The following is a 21,894-nucleotide window of genomic DNA, read 5'->3' as shown; positions in this document are numbered from 1 at the left end:
TTAACTTTTATTTTAAAATTTGAATTAAAAAAATTTTTTTTTTTTTAAGTGGGCGTGGTCGTTCTCCGATTTTTCTAATTTTTATTAAGCAGACATAAAGTAATAAGAGTAACGTTCCTGCCAAATTTCATCATGATATCTTCAACGACTGCCAAATTACAGCTTGAAAAAGTTCTAAATTACCTTCATTTAAAAGTGCGCGGTGCCACGCCCATTGTCCAAAATTTTACTAGTTTTCTATTCTGCGTCATAAGCTCAACTCACCTACCAAGTTTCATCGCTTAATGCGTATTTGGTAATGAATTATCGCACTTTTTCGATTTTTCGAAATTTTCGATATCGAAAAAGTGGGCGTGGTTATTGTCCGATATCGTTCATTTTAAATAGCGATCTGAGATGTGTGCGCAGGAACCTACATACCAAATTTCATCAAGATACCTCAAAATTTACTCAAGTTATCGTGTTAACGGACAGACGGACGGACGGACGGACATGGCTCAATCGAATTTTTTTTCGATACTGATGATTTTGATATATGGAAGTCTATATCTTTCTCGATTCCTTTATACCTGTAAAACCAACCGTTATGCAATCAAAGTTAATATACTCTGTGAGCTCTGCTCAACTGAGTATAAAAATATTTGCCACTTCTGTGGGGTTAGAATAACTCTCGACATCATTACATAAAGCAATCGAAGTATCAGTTGTTTTACACTTACGATTCAGAAGTCTATTGATGACACTCTATTCTTTTTTTTTGGGTTGCCATACAAGGACCTGAACTCTTTGCGGTAATAGCTATCACGCTCCAAGGGAACTTCCTTTCTCAGTTCCTTACATAACCTCTTATATCGGCTTCGAACTTTTGCATTGAGCGGGCGTTTTCTGCACTTATTCCCAAGCTTATTTTTTAAGCGTATCTTATTTACTAATTCCTTGCCAATGCAAGGTTTTAACTTTTCTGCTGAACTACGAGGAGTAAAAGAAAAAGTTGCATGCCTTATGTGACTCTTAAAGACATTTTGAAATATATTGTATGCATTGGAAACAATCAGCCCAATTCTAAACGAAAATTCCGTGCGAGTTTTTTCCCTTCTCCCATTCGTCGTATTCTAAATAAAAATTCCTTGTGAGTTTTTTCACTTCTCCCTTTCCTCCTATTCTGAACAATGTTCGAAAAAGCGGAAACCGGTTATGGGAAAAAAGTAGGTATTATGAATGTGAGGGAGAGGGAGATTTCTCTGCCATTTCATAGGAGTTTTTTTCACTAGTTAAATTAAAGGGAATGCATCAAAATACTTAAAGGAAATTGGTTATTTTAAGAAAGAACACTTATTTGTACAAATTTGTGCTAAAATATGTATTTACATTGTACCACAATATTCTCACTGTTAATACAACAACAACAACAACCACAATATTCTTTATTTTAAGTCGAAAAGTATATCATAAGCAACGGAAGAGATCTTCGCATATTTGATGCAGCCATCCAGAAATTGGGCATGGATTTTTTAAGAAGGCTTAAATAGATTTTGGCATATGGCGAAAAGGGAACTCAACTCGACTTGGCCGCCAGAAAATTGCTTTGCAGAATGAATGCAGGCAACTCTGGCGGATTTGTGTTATCCCGCCGGTCTTCTTCTTATGCTCCTCTGTTGATGTTGCTGTGGCACCAATTCATTACTCATTTCAGTGAATACCACATGAAATGCAATAATGGACATTGTTTATACCTTATTTCTTAATTTCAAACAAATTGGCAATAATAATTAAACTTTACAATTTTTTAAACAAAATAAGAAATGAGCAACGAAATTTCAATTGACAAAACAGCTGACTTCGAAAATTCGAAATTCCTATTTCCCAATTATTCTTCTCCCTAGGAGAAAAGAATTGGGAGTAATTTTTCCGCGGGAATAAAAAAATCCCCGAGAAGAAAATTCCGCGAGAATATTTAGAATTGGTCTGAATATCTTCCGCATACACTTCCTCCCAGGACTCAAACCGCAATCTTTCATTTAGGGATTCGAAATTTATTTTGGTAAAGCTTGTGTTTTCAATTTTATCATGTACATCTTGTAGCTTTTTATACCTTTCATGAAAATGAAATGGTATATTAATTTCGTCACGAAACCGAAAATTGTAAGTCCTTAAAGGAAAATAGATAGACCCACCATTAAGTATACCGAAATAATCAGGTTGAAGAGCTGAGTTGATTTAGCCATGTCCGTCTGTCCGTCTGTCCGTCTGTCTGTTTGTATGCAAACTAGTCCCTCAATTTTTGAGATATCTTGATAAAATTTGGTGAGCGGGTGTATTTGGGTGTCCGATTAGACATTTGTCGGAACCGATCGGATCGGACCACTATAGCATATATCCTCCATACAACCGATTTTTCAGAAAAAGAGGATTTTTGTAATATCTTACCCAATTTAACAGATTGAAGCTTCAAACTTCACCATATACTTTCGTATATTGCACATATTGTTGCCTAAAAAAATTGATGAGATCGGTTGTATATATAGTATATATCCCCCACAACCGATTGTTCAGATAAGGAACTTTTCGTAATTACTGCCCCATTTTAAGAGCTAGAGGCTTCAAATTTCAACGAATGCTTAGGTATATAGCATATATTGTTGTCTGAAAAAATCATAAAGATCGGTGGTATATATAGTATATATATGGTGGTATATTTAGTATATATATATAGTATATATATATATATTTTTGGCAAATTTTAGCCCCATTTTAACAGCTAGAAGCTTCAAATTTCACCGAATACTTACGTATATAGCATATATTGTTGTCTGAAAAAATCATAGAGATCGGTTGTATATATAGTATATATCTCATACAACCGATTGTTCAGATAAGAAACTTTTCGCAATTTCTACCCCATTTTAACAGCTATAAGCTTCAAATTTCACCGAATACTTACGTATATAGCATATATTGTTGTCTGAAAAAATCATAGAGATCGGTTGTATATATAGTATATATCTCATACAACCGATTGTTCAGATAAGAAACTTTTCGCAATTTCTACCCCATTTTAACAGCTATAAGCTTCAAATTTCACCGATTGCTTACGTATATAGCATATATTGTTGTCCGAAAAAATCATAGAGATCGGTTGTATATATAGTATATATCTCATACAACCGATTGTTCAGATAAGAAACTTTTCGCAATTTCTACCCCATTTTAACAGCTATAAGCTTCAAATTTCACCGATTGATTACGTATATAGCATATATTGTTGTCTGAAAAAATCATAGAGATCGGTTGTATATATAGTATATATCTCATACAACCGATTGTTCAGATAAGAAACTTTTCGCAATTTCTACCCCATTTTAACAGCTAGAAGCTTCAAATTTCACCATATGCTTACATATATAGCATATATTGTTGTCTGAAAAAATCATAGAGATCGGTGGTATATATATTATACACTTCATACAAACTGTCATTTTTGCCCCTTTTTTACGGCTAGAAGCTTCAAAATTCATTAAATTTCATCAAATAGTTACGTTTACGTCATATATTTTTGAAATACGTGATTCGTCATAGTTTTTACATGCAGACCACAAAAAACGTGAAGCTTTGCATCCTCACACAGATTACCTACCTATTTTTATACCTTTCATGAAAATGAAATGGTATATTAATTTCGTCACGAAACCGAAAATTGTAAGTCCTTAAAGGAAAATAGATAGACCCACCATTAAGTATACCGAAATAATCAGGTTGAAGAGCTGAGTTGATTTAGCCATGTCCGTCTGTCCGTCTGTCTGTTTGTATGCAAACTAGTCCCTCAATTTTTGAGATATCTTGATAAAATTTGGTGAGCGGGTGTATTTGGGTGTCCGATTAGACATTTGTCGGAACCGACCGGATCGGACCACTATAGCATATATCCTCCATACAACCGATTTTTCAGAAAAAGAGGATTTTTGTAATATCTTACCCAATTTAACAGATTGAAGCTTCAAACTTCACCATATACTTTCGTATATTGCACATATTGTTGCCTAAAAAAATTGATGAGATCGGTCGTATATATAGTATATATCCCCCACAACCGATTGTTCAGATAAGGAACTTTTCGTAATTACTGCCCCATTTTAAGAGCTAGAGGCTTCAAATTTCAACGAATGCTTAGATATATAGCATATATTGTTGTCTAAAAAAATCATAAAGATCGGTGGTATATATAGCATATATATGGTGGTATATATAGTATATATATATAGTATATATATATATATTTTTGGCAAATTTTAGCCCCATTTCAACAGCTAGAAGCTTCAAATTTCACCGAATACTTACGTATATAGCATATATTGTTGTCTGAAAAAATCATAGAGATCGGTTGTATATATAGTATATATCTCATACAACCGATTGTTGAGATAAGAAACTTTTCGCAATTTCTACCCCATTTTAACAGCTATAAGCTTCAAATTTCACCGATTGCTTACGTATATAGCATATATTGTTGTCTGAAAAAATCATAGAGATCGGTTGTATATATAGTATATATCTTATACAACCGATTGTTCAGATAAGAAACTTTTCGCAATTTCTACCCCATTTTAACAGCTATAAGCTTCAAATTTCACCGATTGATTACGTATATAGCATATATTGTTGTCTGAAAAAATCATAGAGATCGGTTGTATATATAGTATATATCTCATAAAACCGATTGTTCAGATAAGAAACTTTTCGCAATTTCTACCCCATTTTAACAGCTAGAAGCTTCAAATTTCACCATATGCTTACATATATAGCATATATTGTTGTCTGAAAAAATCATAGAGATCGGTGGTATATATATTATACACTTCATACAATCTGTCATTTTTGCCCCTTTTTTACGGCTAGACGCTTCAAAATTCATCAAATAGTTACGTTTACGTTATATATTTTTGAAATACGTGATTCGTAGTCATAGTTTTTACATGCAGACCACAAAAAACGTGAAGCTTTGCATCCTCACACAGATTACCTACCTATTTTTTATTTTATATTTATCTTAAAAATCGTTTAGATATGTTCAAATTTCACTAAATGCTTACGTGTATTGCATATATTGTTGTCTGAGAAAATCATAGATACCGGTGGTATATATAGTATATATCCCATACAACCGATTGTTCAGATAAGAAACTTTGCGCAATTTCTTCCCCGTTTTAACAGCTAGAAGCTTCAACTTTCACCAAATGCTTACGTGTATAGATTATATTGTTGTCTGAAAAAATCATTGAGATCGATGGTATATATAGTATATATCTCATACAACCGATTATTCAGTTAAGAAACTTTGCGCAATTTCTGCCCCTTTTTAACAGCTAGACGCTTCAAATTTCACCATATGCTTACATATATAGCATATATTGTTGTCTGAAAAAATCATAGAGATCGGTGGTATATATATTATATACTTCATATAAACTGTCATTTTTGCCCCTTTTTTACGGCTAGAAGCTTCAAAATTCATCAAATAGTTACGTTTACGTAATATATTTTTGAAATACGTGATTCGTAGTCATAGTTTTTACATGCAGACCACAAAAAACGTGAAGCTTTGCATCCTCACACATATTACCTACCTATTTTTATACCTTTCATGAAAATGAAATGGTATATTAATTTCGTCACGAAACCGAAAATTGTAAGTCCTTAAAGGAAAATAGATAGACCCACCATTAAGTATACCGAAATAATCAGGTTGAAGAGCTGAGTTGATTTAGCCATGTACGTCTGTCCGTCTGTCCGTCTGTCTGTTTGTATGCAAACTAGTCCGTCAATTTTCGAGATATCTTGATAAAATTTGGTGAGCGGGTGTATTTGGGTGTCCGATTAGACATTTGTCGGAACCGACCGGATCGGACCTCTATAGCATATATCCTCCATACAACCGATTTTTCAGAAAAAGAGGATTTTTGTAATATCTTACCCAATTTAACAGATTGAAGCTTCAAACTTCACCATATACTTTCGTATATTGCACATATTGTTGCCTAAAAAAATTGATGAGATCGGTCGTATATATAGTATATATCCCCCACAACCGATTGTTCAGATAAGGAACTTTTCGTAATTACTGCCCCATTTTAAGAGCTAGAGGCTTCAAATTTCAACGAATGCTTAGGTATATAGCATATATTGTTGTCTGAAAAAATCATAAAGATCGGTTGTATATATAGTATATATATGGTGGTATATATAGTATATATATATAATATATATATATATATTTTTGGCAAATTTTAGCCCCATTTTAACAGCTAGAAGCTTCAAATTTCACCGAATACTTACGTATATAGCATATATTGTTGTCTGAAAAAATCATAGAGATCGGTTGTATATATAGTATATATCTCATACAACCGATTGTTCAGATAAGAAACTTTTCGCAATTTCTACCCCATTTTAACAGCTATAAGCTTCAAATTTCACCGAATACTTACGTATATAGCATATATTGTTGTCTGAAAAAATCATAGAGATCGGTTGTATATATAGTATATATCTCATACAACCGATTGTTCAGATAAGAAACTTTTCGCAATTTCTACCCCATTTTAACAGCTATAAGCTTCAAATTTCACCGATTGCTTACGTATATAGCATATATTGTTGTCCGAAAAAATCATAGAGATCGATTGTATATATAGTATATATCTCATACAACCGATTGTTCAGATAAGAAACTTTTCGCAATTTCTACCCCATTTTAACAGCTATAAGCTTCAAATTTCACCGATTGATTACGTATATAGCATATATTGTTGTCTGAAAAAATCATAGAGATCGGTTGTATATATAGTATATATCTCATACAACCGATTGTTCAGATAAGAAACTTTTCGCAATTTCTACCCCATTTTAACAGCTAGAAGCTTCAAATTTCACCATATGCTTACATATATAGCATATATTGTTGTCTGAAAAAATCATAGAGATCGGTGGTATATATATTATACACTTCATACAAACTGTCATTTTTGCCCCTTTTTTACGGCTAGAAGCTTCAAAATTCATCAAATTTCATCAAATAGTTACGTTTACGTCATATATTTTTGAAACACGTGATTCGTAGTCATAGTTTTTACATGCAGACCACAAAAAACGTGAAGCTTTGCATCCTCACACAGATTACCTACCTATTTTTATACCTTTCATGAAAATGAAATGGTATATTAATTTCGTCACGAAACCGAAAATTGTAAGTCCTTAAAGGAAAATAGATAGACCCACCATTAAGTATACCGAAATAATCAGGTTGAAGAGCTGAGTTGATTTAGCCATGTCCGTCTGTCCGTCTGTCCGTCTGTCTGTTTGTATGCAAACTAGTCCCTCAATTTTTGAGATATCTTGATAAAATTTGGTGAGCGGGTGTATTTGGGTGTCCGATTAGACATTTGTCGGAACCGACCGGATCGGACCACTATAGCATATATCCTCCATACAACCGATTTTTCAGAAAAAGAGGATTTTTGTAATATCTTACCCAATTTAACAGATTGAAGCTTCAAACTTCACCATATACTTTCGTATATTGCACATATTGTTGCCTAAAAAAATTGATGAGATCGGTCGTATATATAGTATATATCCCCCACAACCGATTGTTCAGATAAGGAACTTTTCGTAATTACTGCCCCATTTTAAGAGCTAGAGGCTTCAAATTTCAACGAATGCTTAGGTATATAGCATATATTGTTGTCTGAAAAAATCATAAAGATCGGTGGTATATATAGTATATATATGGTGGTATATATAGTATATATATATAGTATATATATATAGTATATATATATAGTATATATATATAGTATATATATATATATTTTTGGCAAATTTTAGCCCCATTTTAACAGCTAGAAGCTTCAAATTTCACCGAATACTTACGTATATAGCATATATTGTTGTCTGAAAAAATCATAGAGATCGGTTGTATATATAGTATATATCTCATACAACCGATTGTTCAGATAAGAAACTTTTCGCAATTTCTACCCCATTTTAACAGCTATAAGCTTCAAAATTCACCGAATACTTACGTATATAGCATATATTGTTGTCTGAAAAAATCATAGAGATCGGTTGTATATATAGTATATATCTCATACAACCGATTGTTCAGATAAGAACCTTTTCGCAATTTCTACCCCATTTTAACAGCTATAAGCTTCAAATTTCACCGATTGCTTACGTATATAGCATATATTGTTGTCTGAAAAAATCATAGAGATCGGTTGTATATATAGTATATATCTCATACAACCGATTGTTCAGATAAGAAACTTTTCGCAATTTCTACCCCATTTTAACAGCTATAAGCTTCAAATTTCACCGATTGATTACGTATATAGCATATATTGTTGTCTGAAAAAATCATAGAGATCGGTTGTATATATAGTATATATCTCATACAACCGATTGTTCAGATAAGAAACTTTTCGCAATTTCTACCCCATTTTAACAGCTAGAAGCTTCAAATTTCACCATATGCTTACATATATAGCATATATTGTTGTCTGAAAAAATCATAGAGATCGGTGGTATATATATTATACACTTCATACAAACTGTCATTTTTGCCCCTTTTTTACGGCTAGAAGCTTCAAAATTCATCAAATTTCATCAAATAGTTACGTTTACGTCATATATTTTTGAAATACGTGATTCGTAGTCATAGTTTTTACATGCAGACCACAAAAAACGTGAAGCTTTGCATCCTCACACAGATTACCTACCTATTTTTATACCTTTCATGAAAATGAAATGGTATATTAATTTCGTCACGAAACCGAAAATTGTAAGTCCTTAAAGGAAAATAGATAGACCCACCATTAAGTATACCGAAATAATCAGGTTGAAGAGCTGAGTTGATTTAGCCATGTCCGTCTGTCCGTCTGTCCGTCTGTCTGTTTGTATGCAAACTAGTCCCTCAATTTTTGAGATATCTTGATAAAATTTGGTGAGCGGGTGTATTTGGGTGTCCGATTAGACATTTGTCGGAACCGACCGGATCGGACCACTATAGCATATATCCTCCATACAACCGATTTTTCAGAAAAAGAGGATTTTTGTAATATCTTACCCAATTTAACAGATTGAAGCTTCAAACTTCACCATATACTTTCGTATATTGCACATATTGTTGCCTAAAAAAATTGATGAGATCGGTCGTATATATAGTATATATCCCCCACAACCGATTGTTCAGATAAGGAACTTTTCGTAATTACTGCCCCATTTTAAGAGCTAGAGGCTTCAAATTTCAACGAATGCTTAGGTATATAGCATATATTGTTGTCTGAAAAAATCATAAAGATCGGTGGTATATATAGTATATATATGGTGGTATATATAGTATATATATATAGTTTATATATATATATTTTTGGCAAATTTTAGCCCCATTTTAACAGCTAGAAGCTTCAAATTTCACCGAATACTTACGTATATAGCATATATTGTTGTCTGAAAAAATCATAGAGATCGGTTGTATATATAGTATATATCTCATACAACCGATTGTTCAGATAAGAAACTTTTCGCAATTTCTACCCCATTTTAACAGCTATAAGCTTCAAATTTCACCGAATACTTACGTATATAGCATATATTGTTGTCTGAAAAAATCATAGAGATCGGTTGTATATATAGTATATATCTCATACAACCGATTGTTCAGATAAGAACCTTTTCGCAATTTCTACCCCATTTTAACAGCTATAAGCTTCAAATTTCACCGATTGCTTACGTATATAGCATATATTGTTGTCTGAAAAAATCATAGAGATCGGTTGTATATATAGTATATATCTCATACAACCGATTGTTCAGATAAGAAACTTTTCGCAATTTCTACCCCATTTTAACAGCTATAAGCTTCAAATTTCACCGATTGATTACGTATATAGCATATATTGTTGTCTGAAAAAATCATAGAGATCGGTTGTATATATAGTATATATCTCATACAACCGATTGTTCAGATAAGAAACTTTTCGCAATTTCTACCCCATTTTAACAGCTAGAAGCTTCAAATTTCACCATATGCTTACATATATAGCATATATTGTTGTCTGAAAAAATCATAGAGATCGGTGGTATATATATTATACACTTCATACAAACTGTCATTTTTGCCCCTTTTTTACGGCTAGAAGCTTCAAAATTCATCAAATTTCATCAAATAGTTACGTTTACGTCATATATTTTTGAAATACGTGATTCGTAGTCATAGTTTTTACATGCAGACCACAAAAAACGTGAAGCTTTGCATCCTCACAGAGATTACCTACCTATTTTTATACCTTTCATGAAAATGAAATGGTATATTAATTTCGTCACGAAACCGAAAATTGTAAGTCCTTAAAGGAAAATAGATAGACCCACCATTAAGTATACCGAAATAATCAGGTTGAAGAGCTGAGTTGATTTAGCCATGTCCGTCTGTCCGTCTGTCTGTTTGTATGCAAACTAGTCCCTCAATTTTTGAGATATCTTGATAAAATTTGGTGAGCGGGTGTATTTGGGTGTCCGATTAGACATTTGTCGGAACCGACCGGATCGGACCACTATAGCATATATCCTCCATACAACCGATTTTTCAGAAAAAGAGGATTTTTGTAATATCTTACCCAATTTAACAGATTGAAGATTCAAACTTCACCATATACTTTCGTATATTGCACATATTGTTGCCTAAAAAAATTGATGAGATCGGTCGTATATATAGTATATATCCCCCACAACCGATTGTTCAGATAAGGAACTTTTCGTAATTACTGCCCCATTTTAAGAGCTAGAGGCTTCAAATTTCAACGAATGCTTAGGTATATAGCATATATTGTTGTCTGAAAAAATCATAAAGATCGGTGGTATATATAGTATATATATGGTGGTATATATAGTATATATATATAGTATATATATATATATTTTTGGCAAATTTTAGCCCCATTTTAACAGCTAGAAGCTTCAAATTTCACCGAATACTTACGTATATAGCATATATTGTTGTCTGAAAAAATCATAGAGATCGGTTGTATATATAGTATATATCTCATACAACCGATTGTTCAGATAAGAAACTTTTCGCAATTTCTACCCCATTTTAACAGCTATAAGCTTCAAATTTCACCGATTGCTTACGTATATAGCATATATTGTTGTCTGAAAAAATCATAGAGATCGGTTGTATATATAGTATATATCTCATACAACCGATTGTTCAGATAAGAAACTTTTCGCAATTTCTACCCCATTTTAACAGCTATAAGCCTCAAATTTCACCGATTGATTACGTATATAGCATATATTGTTGTCTGAAAAAATCATAGAGATCGGTTGTATATATAGTATATATCTCATACAACCGATTGTTCAGATAAGAAACTTTTCGCAATTTCTACCCCATTTTAACAGCTAGAAGCTTCAAATTTCACCATATGCTTACATATATAGCATATATTGTTGTTTGAAAAAATCATAGAGATCGGTGGTATATATATTATACACTTCATACAAACTGTCATTTTTGCCCATTTTTTACGGCTAGAAGCTTCAAAATTCATCAAATTTCATCAAATAGTTACGTTTACGTCATATATTTTTGAAATACGTGATTCGTAGTCATAGTTTTTACATGCAGACCACAAAAAACGTGAAGCTTTGCATCCTCACACAGATTACCTACCTATTTTTTATTTTATATTTATCTTAAAAATCGTTTAGATATGTTCAAATTTCACTAAATGCTTACGTGTATAGATTATATTGTTGTTTGAAAAAATCATTGAGATCGATGGTATATATAGTATATATCTCATACAACCGATTATTCAGTTAAGAAACTTTGCGCAATTTCTGCCCCTTTTTAACAGCTAGACGCTTCAAATTTCACCATATGCTTACATATATAGCATATATTGTTGTCTGAAAAAATCATAGAGATCGGTGGTATATATATTATATACTTCATATAAACTGTCATTTTTGCCCCTTTTTTACGGCTAGAAGCTTCAAAATTCATCAAATTTCATCAAATAGTTACGTTTACGTAATATATTTTTGAAATACGTGATTCGTAGTCATAGTTTTTACATGCAGACCACAAAAAACGTGAAGCTTTGCATCCTCACACAGATTACCTACCTATTTTTTATTTTATATTTATCTTAAAAATCGTTTAGATATGTTCAAATTTCACTAAATGCTTACGTGTATAGCATATATTGTTGTCTGAGAAAATCATAGATATCGGTGGTATATATAGTATATATCCCATACAACCGATTGTTTAGATAAGAAAATTTGCGCAATTTCTTCCCCATTTTAACAGCTAGAAGCTTCAATATTCAGCAAATGCTTACGTGTATAGCATATATTGTTGTCTGAAAAAATCATTGAGATCGATGGTATATATAGTATATATCTCATACAACCGATTGTTCAGTTAAGAAACTTTGCGCAATTTCTGCCCCTTTTTAACAGCTAGACGCTTCAAATTTCACCATATGCTTAGGTATATAGCATATATTGTTGTCTGAAAAAATCATAGAGTTCGGTGGTATATATATTATATACCCCATATAAACTCTAATTTTTGCCCCCTTTTTACGGCTAGAAGCTTCAAAATTCATCAAATTTCATCAAATAGTTACGTTTACGTCATATATTGTTGAAATACGTGATTCGTAGTCATAGTTTTTACACGCAGACCACAAAAAACCAGAAACTTTGCATCCTCACACATAGTACCTACCTGTTTTTTATTTTATATTTATCTTAAAAATCGTTAAGGTATGCAGATCTGTTCACTATATATTTCTTATCTTATACATCCGATTATTTGGAGATTACGAACGGGATAAGATTATTGTTCAGCCCCATTCATGAAAGGTATGAAGTCTTCGGCACAGCCGAAGACAGTCCCGTTCTTACTTGTTTTATGTACATCTTGTATCACTATGCCAGTCATATTATGATCTGTAAAACTCAAATCAAAATTTATGCTAGTGAAACTATTGAAAAGTTCGCAACTACTACGACAGAAAACGTGGTCGAGACAGCTCCCAGAAATACTTCGAGTTGGTGCATTTAAATATGATACTAGACCATAATTTGCCATTAGTGTAAGATACGTATCTATTGTGGCATTATGGTTAAGTATGTCAAGATTAAGGTCGCCTAATACAATAGTATTACCTGACTTTTCATTACTAAGAATACCTGAAAACTTTTCAAAAAATGTCTGGATAGGAATTGCATGTAGCCCATAAACACACATAAAAGTAATAATCTTACCATAGATTTTTAGTGTGACCTTTAAAATACCAGGGCTTGTGACGTTGTATTCAACATAATCACTTACGTACATACCACGAACAAAAACTCCAACACCACCCGCAGAATACATGTCATTAGTGTTTGCAATGAAATTATAACCAGGGATTTAAAAATCTCGTATTTCGTTTGAGTAGATAATTATTGTAAATAATTATGTTGATTCTTTGAGCCATGGTGGATTCCAAACTTAGTTTCAACCTTCATATTAATTCTAGTCAATAAATCCAAGGGTGTTTTTGCTTTTGTTAAACGGTGGTCAAAAGAGTTTAACGACCCTTATGTTACTAAGGCTCTTTTTATAACATAAGTTAGGCCAATATTAGCATAGAATTGACAGCCTCAAATCAACACAAAAACAATTTTTAATATTTTCCTTAGTAAATCTTCAATGGGACTCTTTATTTAATCTTCCACCTTATACTAACCGGTTAAACCTCACCAACCTTCCATTTTGCTTGTGGAAGGGAAATGCTTGGTGTATTATTTATTTCAAACCTACTAAATGGGTCGATTTCTTCTGAACGAAGTGAATTTTAGTGTTCCCTCTCGAGCCACGAGACACTACGAACCTCTTCTTTTGAAACAATGTATAACGAACTTCGAACTCAAAGAACCTTTTCGGTGTATATTGGAACGATTTTCCGTCATCCCTTGTCAAATTTGGTTTTGAGACAAACCGGTTTCGGCGTTGTGCCATCATCAGTGTCAATTTTCGAGAACGAACTCAAAACAAAATTTGACAAGGGATGACGGAAAATCGTTCCAATATACATCGTTTATCCACCCTGTCGGAAAATCAACCAAACAAGATAGGTCAACCTTTTCGGTGTTTATGCCAGGATTATAACTCTCACTCAAACACATTTGATAGCTCGGACTCCCTATTTTTCTATAAAAAAGACTGTTCTTATCCACTTAATAATTAATGTAGTCCTTGTATGTTTCTAATATTTCTTCTCTATTTATTTGAGGAAGCAACTGCTACATCGATTTCTCCTTTGCTCTTAGATCATAAAATAACCTAAGTTTGTACGGCTGCCATAGTTCTTAAAAATCCCATTCGTAGGGTAGATGCCACGCCTCTTTTCCCCAATTTGGCATTTTACTGGAGGTATTGTAACTTAACGTCATATAGCTCCTTACCAATTTTCATTATTCTACCATTACTACATCCAGAGGTATGCAGAATGAAATATTATATTATATTTCTTGGTGGTGTGAGGGATTGACCTCATATAACTCTATACTAAATTTCAATATTCTAGCATGAATACTTCCAGAGTTATGCAGTATCAAAGATTCCATTTGTATGCGAGGTGCCTTTTATAAATCGAAATTATTTTTAGCCTATGATATAGTTACATACATATATAATATTCTACTTTCGGTGTGGTTTGGTCTTGGAATGTCCACTACGTTCTACTGAACCCATATTTTTCTCGATGAACTTGATCATTTGAAATAAGATAATTTACGTACATATTGGTTTGAACATAGTTCATTCAAGTACTGAAATCGACCATTTTACACAACGCCCGCCATTGTTGTACTTCAATATTTAGTTCAGAAATGAACTTTTAGCCTCTATCTTTAGTTAGTGCATTTGTAATACAATTTACGTCCAAAAATTATAGATCTTTTACTTACCGTCAGGTAACCCTCCAGCTGGAGAAGTCGGTGGGGAAATAGGTGACAGCGGTGCAGCAAAAGGCGGTTGTTGCTGTTGTTGCAATTGTTGCTCACTTTGCTCAGCATCCTCATTTTCTTGTATAGGCGATTGAACAGAAGGCAGTTGTGCTGTTTTCTTCTCTTGATTTAAAGCATTAGCGAGAATTTCACTCGCTTTCTTATCGGTGAGATTATGTTGTACCCGTTTGTTTTTCAAATGATGCGGCGTGTCGCTGGCAAAATAGTTTTGATAAGAGAAAACCATTAAAAAGGATATAGACAAGTTTTAGATTGTACGAAAGAAATAACAGTGAGCATTCCATCCAAGTTTAGCATTTACTTAATCAAAAGGGATGTTATAGATACAGAATCGAGCCAAACATTTTGGACCTAACAGGGCGCATGCTATTAGCCGTTAAAATGTTTCATAATAAAAATTAAGTCGATACATATCAAATGGCATCATAAGAAAAACGTGGGGAAACTCAAAGTATTTGCTTTTTACAAAAAAAAAATAATTAAAATGGATATGGATAGTAGACTGGGTCGAAAAAAAAAGTTGCTAATGTCGGCCCCTAAATTTGAAGATTATGTTGAGAGGGTTTCGGAAAAATTTTTTTATATTTTTTTTGATCCTTCGAAATACAGCCGAAAAGGTTTTTTCGTTGTAACCTGGTTGTTTGACGTCCGATTATTAAAATTGATATGTCATTATTTTGGCCTTGAAAAGCTTCACATTTCCGTTTAATGTCCTTTTAAACTATGAAATCGTTTTCCCAAGGTCATCTATCAAAATTTTACCCCCCCCCCCCCCCCCCCCCCCCCAATGTAGGTTTTTCCTTACCAAACGAAAAAAAAAAATAAAAAATTCAAGAAAATGTTGCTTTGAAACCATATTACTAAAATAATAAACAAAGAAGTTATAGCACTTTCAATATTTATTGCAACTGTTATTTTACCTGATATGCGACAAAATCAACTTTTTTTCTGGGTTTTGGACAAAACCAACTTTTTTGCAGAGATTGAGGCTTAAGTAAACAAAGTACTATCTCGGTTTTTCGAACTTAGCCTCCATAAAATAGATATCGGCTTACGAAGTTCGAAGTTCGAAGTTGGAAATTTTATTTTTTTGTTAACGCCGTCTGACTGTATTCAGAAGTCAGAGTTTGACTTTTCACCTCGTATAATAGCTGTTATACTAAATTTCCCAAAAAGAGAATTCAGCCCTTCAAATAAGGGAAAAGAGGGGACCACGCCCACATTTTTACTTTTTCAATTTGCTGAACGCGTTAACAAAAAAAAAATAAAATTGCGAAATATAGAATTTCGAAATTCGTAAGCCGATATCTATTTTTTGGAGGCTAAGTTCGAAAAACGGAGATAGTTCTTTGTTTACTTAAGCCTCAATGTCTACAAAAAAGTTGGTTTTGTCCAAAACCCAGAAAAATAGTTGATTTTGTCGAATACCGTTATTATTATAAATAAGAAACAACAGGTTTGACTCACTTATTTACTTTGACTTCCCCTATTCATGATATTTGACATATCTTTATTAACTTTTCAATACAAATCCTGCAATTTTTCCTCCAAAAATATCATGAGTTTCAGGTCTAAGTATAATAAGAATCAGGTGAAATAACAGTTGCAATAAATATTGAAAGTGCTATAACTTCTTTTTTATTATTTTAGTAATATGGTTTCAAAGCAACATTTTCTTGAATTTTCTTTTCTTCGTTTGGTAAGGAAAAAAACATACATTAGCGGGGGGTAAAGTTTTTTTAGATGACCTAATCATGTGAAAACGACTTCATAGCTTAAAAGGACATTAAACGGAAATGTGAAGCTTCTCAAGGCCAAAATAATGACATATCATTTTTAGAAATCGGACGCCAAATAACTAAGTTACAACGAAAAAACCTTTTCGGCTGTATTTCGAAGGATCAAAAAAAATTTAAAAAAATTTTCCGAAACCCTCTCAATATAATCTTCAAATGTAGGGGTGATATTAGCAACTCTTTTTTTTGTATGGGGACCAACCCAGTCTAATGGATAGCAACCCTTTCTTCTTTAACATTAGGGCAATCAAAATAAAATGCATTTGTAACTATTCATAGATATGTTGTTGTTGTTGTGCGATAAGGTTGCTCCCCGAAGGCTTTGGGTAGTGTTATCGATGTGATGGTCCATTGCCGGATACAGATCCGGTACGCTCCGGTACCACAGCACCATTAAGGTGCTAGCCCGACCATCTCCGGAACGATTTATGTGGCCACATTAAACCTTCAGGCCATCCCCTCCCTCCACACCCCCAAGTTCCATGAGGAGCTTGGGGTCGCCACAGCCTCGTCTCTTAGTGAAACAGGATTCGCCGCGGATAGGTGAGGTTGAGAAGCTGTATATTGCGCTGGCAACCTGAAGGGTTGCGCTACACAGACTCTTGAATCTGGTATTTTAGTCGCCTCTTACGACAGGCATACCTACCGCGGGTGTATTCTGACACCCTAACCCGCTGGGGTATTCATAGATATGATGTATCGCCTTATCCAATATGTGCCTATTTTTGAAAGTCTTTTTATTTTTTGCTGCAAATCTGATTTTCAACAACTTAGTATTTGCCTTTATATATAAGATAACTTAAGATGGTAGAGAGAGCTGTGTAATACCCACAATTCTCGACACTGTCGCGCAGTGGCCAAACGCGTTGGCATGAATTTTGGTTGTGATCTTTGGAAATCAAGGAGGAAAAGGAAGGTGAGTATAATGTTCGGGCAACTTTTTTTTTTAAACATACCGGGTGCCATTATTTACCATTTTTACAACGTTTTCATGCAGCATAAACCGTTTCGCCAAATTCTAAAACAGTATTCAGCGTCCGCAATGTATGAAACACCCATATATGTATGTACAGTAGTGCGGGTCAAATTGTATGGGGAAAAAAACTTCAGGTGCACATCCAGTTTCTGAATCTATGGGTCATACTGAGTAATATTTTCCATGGGACCATAGGTCTGAAATGAATTTCGAGCCTCCCTAATCAAGTTTTGATATAAAATTTTCTAACAAAATTAGGGAGGCTCGAAATTCATTTCAGACCTATGGTCCCATGCGCAATATTACTCAGTATGGCCCATAGATTCAGAAACTGGATGTGCCTTTTCAACAATAAATTTTACCCACCTTAATACTAACCCACTTACAGCCGAAGAGCGACCCCTCATTAAAACATATTTTCAAATTTTGATGTTGCTTTGTCCGGGACATAAAACCAGGATCTTCAGTGAGATAGGCGGAGCACGCTACCACCACAATACAGAGGCACCCAAAAACCCACTTATAGTTACAAGAATAAGGTCTGCCTAACTTCAACATGATATCTTCAAGGACTAGCAAAACTTTTTATACTCAGTTGAGCAGAGCTAGCAGAGTATATTAACTTTGATTGGATAACGGTTGGTTGTACAGGTATAAAGGAATCGAAAAGGAAAGTATCGAAAAAAAATTTGATTGAGCCATGTCCGTCCGTCCGTCCGTTCGTCTGTCCGTTAACACGATAAGTGGAGTAAATTTTGAGGTATCTTGATGAAATTTGTTATATAGGTTCCTGGGCACCCATCTCAGATCGCTATTCAAAATTAACGATATCGGACTATAACCACGCCCTCTTTTTCGATATCGAAAATTTCGAAAAACCGAAAAGTGCGATAATTCATTACCAAAGACGGATAAAGCGATGAAATTTGGTAGGTGAGTTGAACTTATGACGCAGAATAGAGAATTAGTACAATTTTGGACAATGGGCGTGGCACCGCCCACTTTTAATAGAAGGTTTTGCAAGCTGTAATTGGACACTCGTTGAAGATATCATGATGAAATTTGGCAGGAACGTTACTCCTATTACTATATGTATGCTTAATAAAAATTAGCAAAATCGAAGAACGACCACGCTCACTTTTAAAAAAGCTTTGTTTAAAGTCAAATTTTAACAAAAAATTTAATATCTTTACAGTATATAAGTGAATTATGTCAACATTCGACTCCAGTAATGATGTGGTGCAATAAAATAAAAAAATAAAAGAAAATTTCATAATAGGCGTGGCTCCGACCTTTTTCACTTAATTTGTCTAGGATAATTTTAATGCCATAAGTCGAACAAAAATGTACCAATCCTTGTGAAATTTGGTAGGGGCTTAGATTCTAGGACGATAACTGTTTTCTGTGAAAAAGGGCAAAATCGGTTTAAGCCACGCCCATTTTTTATACACAGTCGACCGTCTGTCCTTCCGCTCGGCCGTTAACACGATAACTTGACCAAAAATCGATATATCTTTACTAAACTTAGTTCACGTACTTATCTGAACTCACTTTATCTCGGTATTAAAAATGGACGAAATCCGACTATGACCACTCCCACTTTTTCGGTATCGAAAATTTCGAAAAATGAAAAAATGCCATAATGCTATACCAAATACGAAAAAAGGGATAAAACATGGTGATTGGATTGGTTTCTTGACGCAAAATATAACTTTAGAAAAAACTTTGTAAAATGGGTGTGACATCTACCATATTAAGTAGAAGAAAATGAAAAAGTTTTGCAGGGCGAAATCAAAAGCCCTCGGAATCTTGGCAGGAATACTGTTCGCGGTATTAAAAATAAATAAATGTAAGGCGCGATAACCTCCGAAGAGATCTAAGGCCGAGCTTCTCTCCCAATTTGCGTCGTGCTCCTCTTGTTTTTTCCCTACAAATTGGCCGGACGGGACCTACATGTTTTATGCCGACTCCGAACGGCATCTGCAAGGCAGATGAGTTTTCACTGAGAGCTTTTCATGGCAGAAATACAATCGGAGCGCTTGCCAGACACTGCCGAGGGGCGACCCCGCTTAGAAAAATTTTCTTCTAATTGAAAAATCTTATTTCTAAAATTTTGATGTTGCTTTGCCCGGGAGTTGAACCCAGGGCATACGGTGTGATAGGCGGAGCACGCTACCATCACACCACGGTGGCCGCTATTACATATATAAATAAATTAGCGGTACCCGACAGATGATGTTCTGGGTCACCCTGGTCCACATTTTGATCAATATCTCGAAAACGCTTTCACATATACAACTACCACCACTCCCTTTTGAAATACTCATTAACACCTTTCATTTGATTCCCATATCGTACAAACAAATTCTAGAGTCACCCCTCGTCTACCTTTATGGCGATATCTCGAAAAGGCGTCCACCTATAAAACTAAGCTCACGCCCTTTTAAAATACTCATTAACACCTTTCATTTGATTCCCATATCGTACGAACACATTCTAGAGTCCCCCCTGGTCCACCTTTATGGTGATATCCCTAAATGGCGTCCACCCATAGAACTATGGCCTACTCCCTCTTAAAATACTCTATAATACCTTCCATGTGTAACCTTACCATGTGTATCAAATACATGTCATACAAACACATTCCAGGGTTACCCTGGAATTTTCCTACATGGTGATTTTTCCTTATTTTGTCTCCATAGCTCTCAGCTGAGTATGTAATGTTCGGTTACACCCGAACTTAGCCTTACTTACTTGTTAAATTTTGCTTTTTCTTTTAAATGAGAGCGGTGCCCCGCCAATTATAGTATTCAACTGGTATAAAAATTATACACTCGACTTAACACATCTCATTCAGTTTATTTCTGAATTTAATACTGACCTGTAAACTGCTGGAAAAGACTAGATTTCTTGAAGCGCTATTTAAAAACTTTCCTGGACTAGAAAACACTAGTAACAGTTTTAATTTTTTAACGACCAGTCTAATGCTCACTTTTTCAAATTAATAATGAGAAAATATAACTTTGTATTGAGAAACATGATTTTATATTGAGAAATATAACTTTATATTTATCCATGTCCGTCCGTCCGTCCGTTTGTATATTGAGATATCTTATTGAAATTTGTTATATTGGTTCTTTGGCACTCATCTCCCATCGCTTTTTAAAATGACAGAAATCGGATGATAACCACGCCCACTTTTTACATATATAACATTTTGGAAAACACAAAAAGCCTGATTATTTAGTAAATAATACATCTAATACTGATATTAAAAAAATGTAAGGCGCGATAACCCCCGAAGAGATTTCAGTCCAAGCTTCTCTTCCAATTTGCGTCGTGCTCCTTTTAATTGTTCCTACAAATTTGCGGGACCTACTTGTTTTGTGGCGACTCCGAACGGCATCTGCGAGCCAGATGAGTTTCATGGCAGAAATACACTCGGAGTGCTTGCTTGATATTGAGACTCTGAAAATATGGGCGCCCACTTGTGATAAAATCAATTTTAATCATGAATCAAAAACCGTTAAACCTATCATAACAAAATTTGGCAGAAGGTTGCCTATACTATAAGGAATGCTTCGAAGAAAAATTAACGAACTTGATTAAGGACCACATCCACTTTTAAATAAGAGATTTTTAACAGGGTAGTGGACAATTATAATAAGCTATATTTAGCTATTGGCGGCCACCGTGGTGTGATGGTAGCGTGCTCCGCCTACCACTCCGGATGCCCTGGGTTCAAACCCCGGGCAAAGCAACATCAAAAATTTTAGAAATAAGGTTTTTCAATTAGAAGAAAATTTGTATAAGCGGGGTCGCCCCTTGGCAGTGTTTGGCAAGCGCTTCGGGTGTATTTCTGCCATGAAAAGCTCTCAGTGAAAACTCATCTGCCTTGCAGATGCCGTTCGGAGTCGGCATAAAAAAATCATGTAGGTCCCGTCCGGCCAATTTGTAGGGAAAATCAAGAGGAGCACGACGCAAATTGGAAGAGAAGCTCGGCCTTAGATCTCTTCGGAGGTTATCGCGCCTTAC

At 34.3% G+C, this 21,894-nt stretch overlaps 1 protein-coding gene across 14 annotated transcripts in view; it reads right to left on the bottom strand.

The window, feature by feature from the left end:
• The window catches only part of scrib (scribble), a 696,032-nt gene that overhangs the window by 404,172 nt on the left and 269,966 nt on the right, over window positions 1–21,894 (bottom strand). For all 14 annotated transcript variants that reach the window (XM_067760306.1, XM_067760307.1, XM_067760302.1 and 11 more), the window contains one exon: window positions 15,028–15,281. In XM_067760306.1, the coding sequence (XP_067616407.1) occupies window positions 15,028–15,281 (254 nt within the window). The remainder of the gene's footprint in view (window positions 1–15,027; window positions 15,282–21,894) is intronic.

This window comes from Eurosta solidaginis, chromosome 1, assembly GCF_040869045.1.
Source record: "Eurosta solidaginis isolate ZX-2024a chromosome 1, ASM4086904v1, whole genome shotgun sequence".
Lineage (NCBI taxonomy): Eukaryota > Metazoa > Arthropoda > Insecta > Diptera > Tephritidae > Eurosta > Eurosta solidaginis.
The sequence above is the reverse complement of the archived record's forward strand: the minus strand, read 5'-3'. Positions and strand labels throughout refer to the sequence as shown.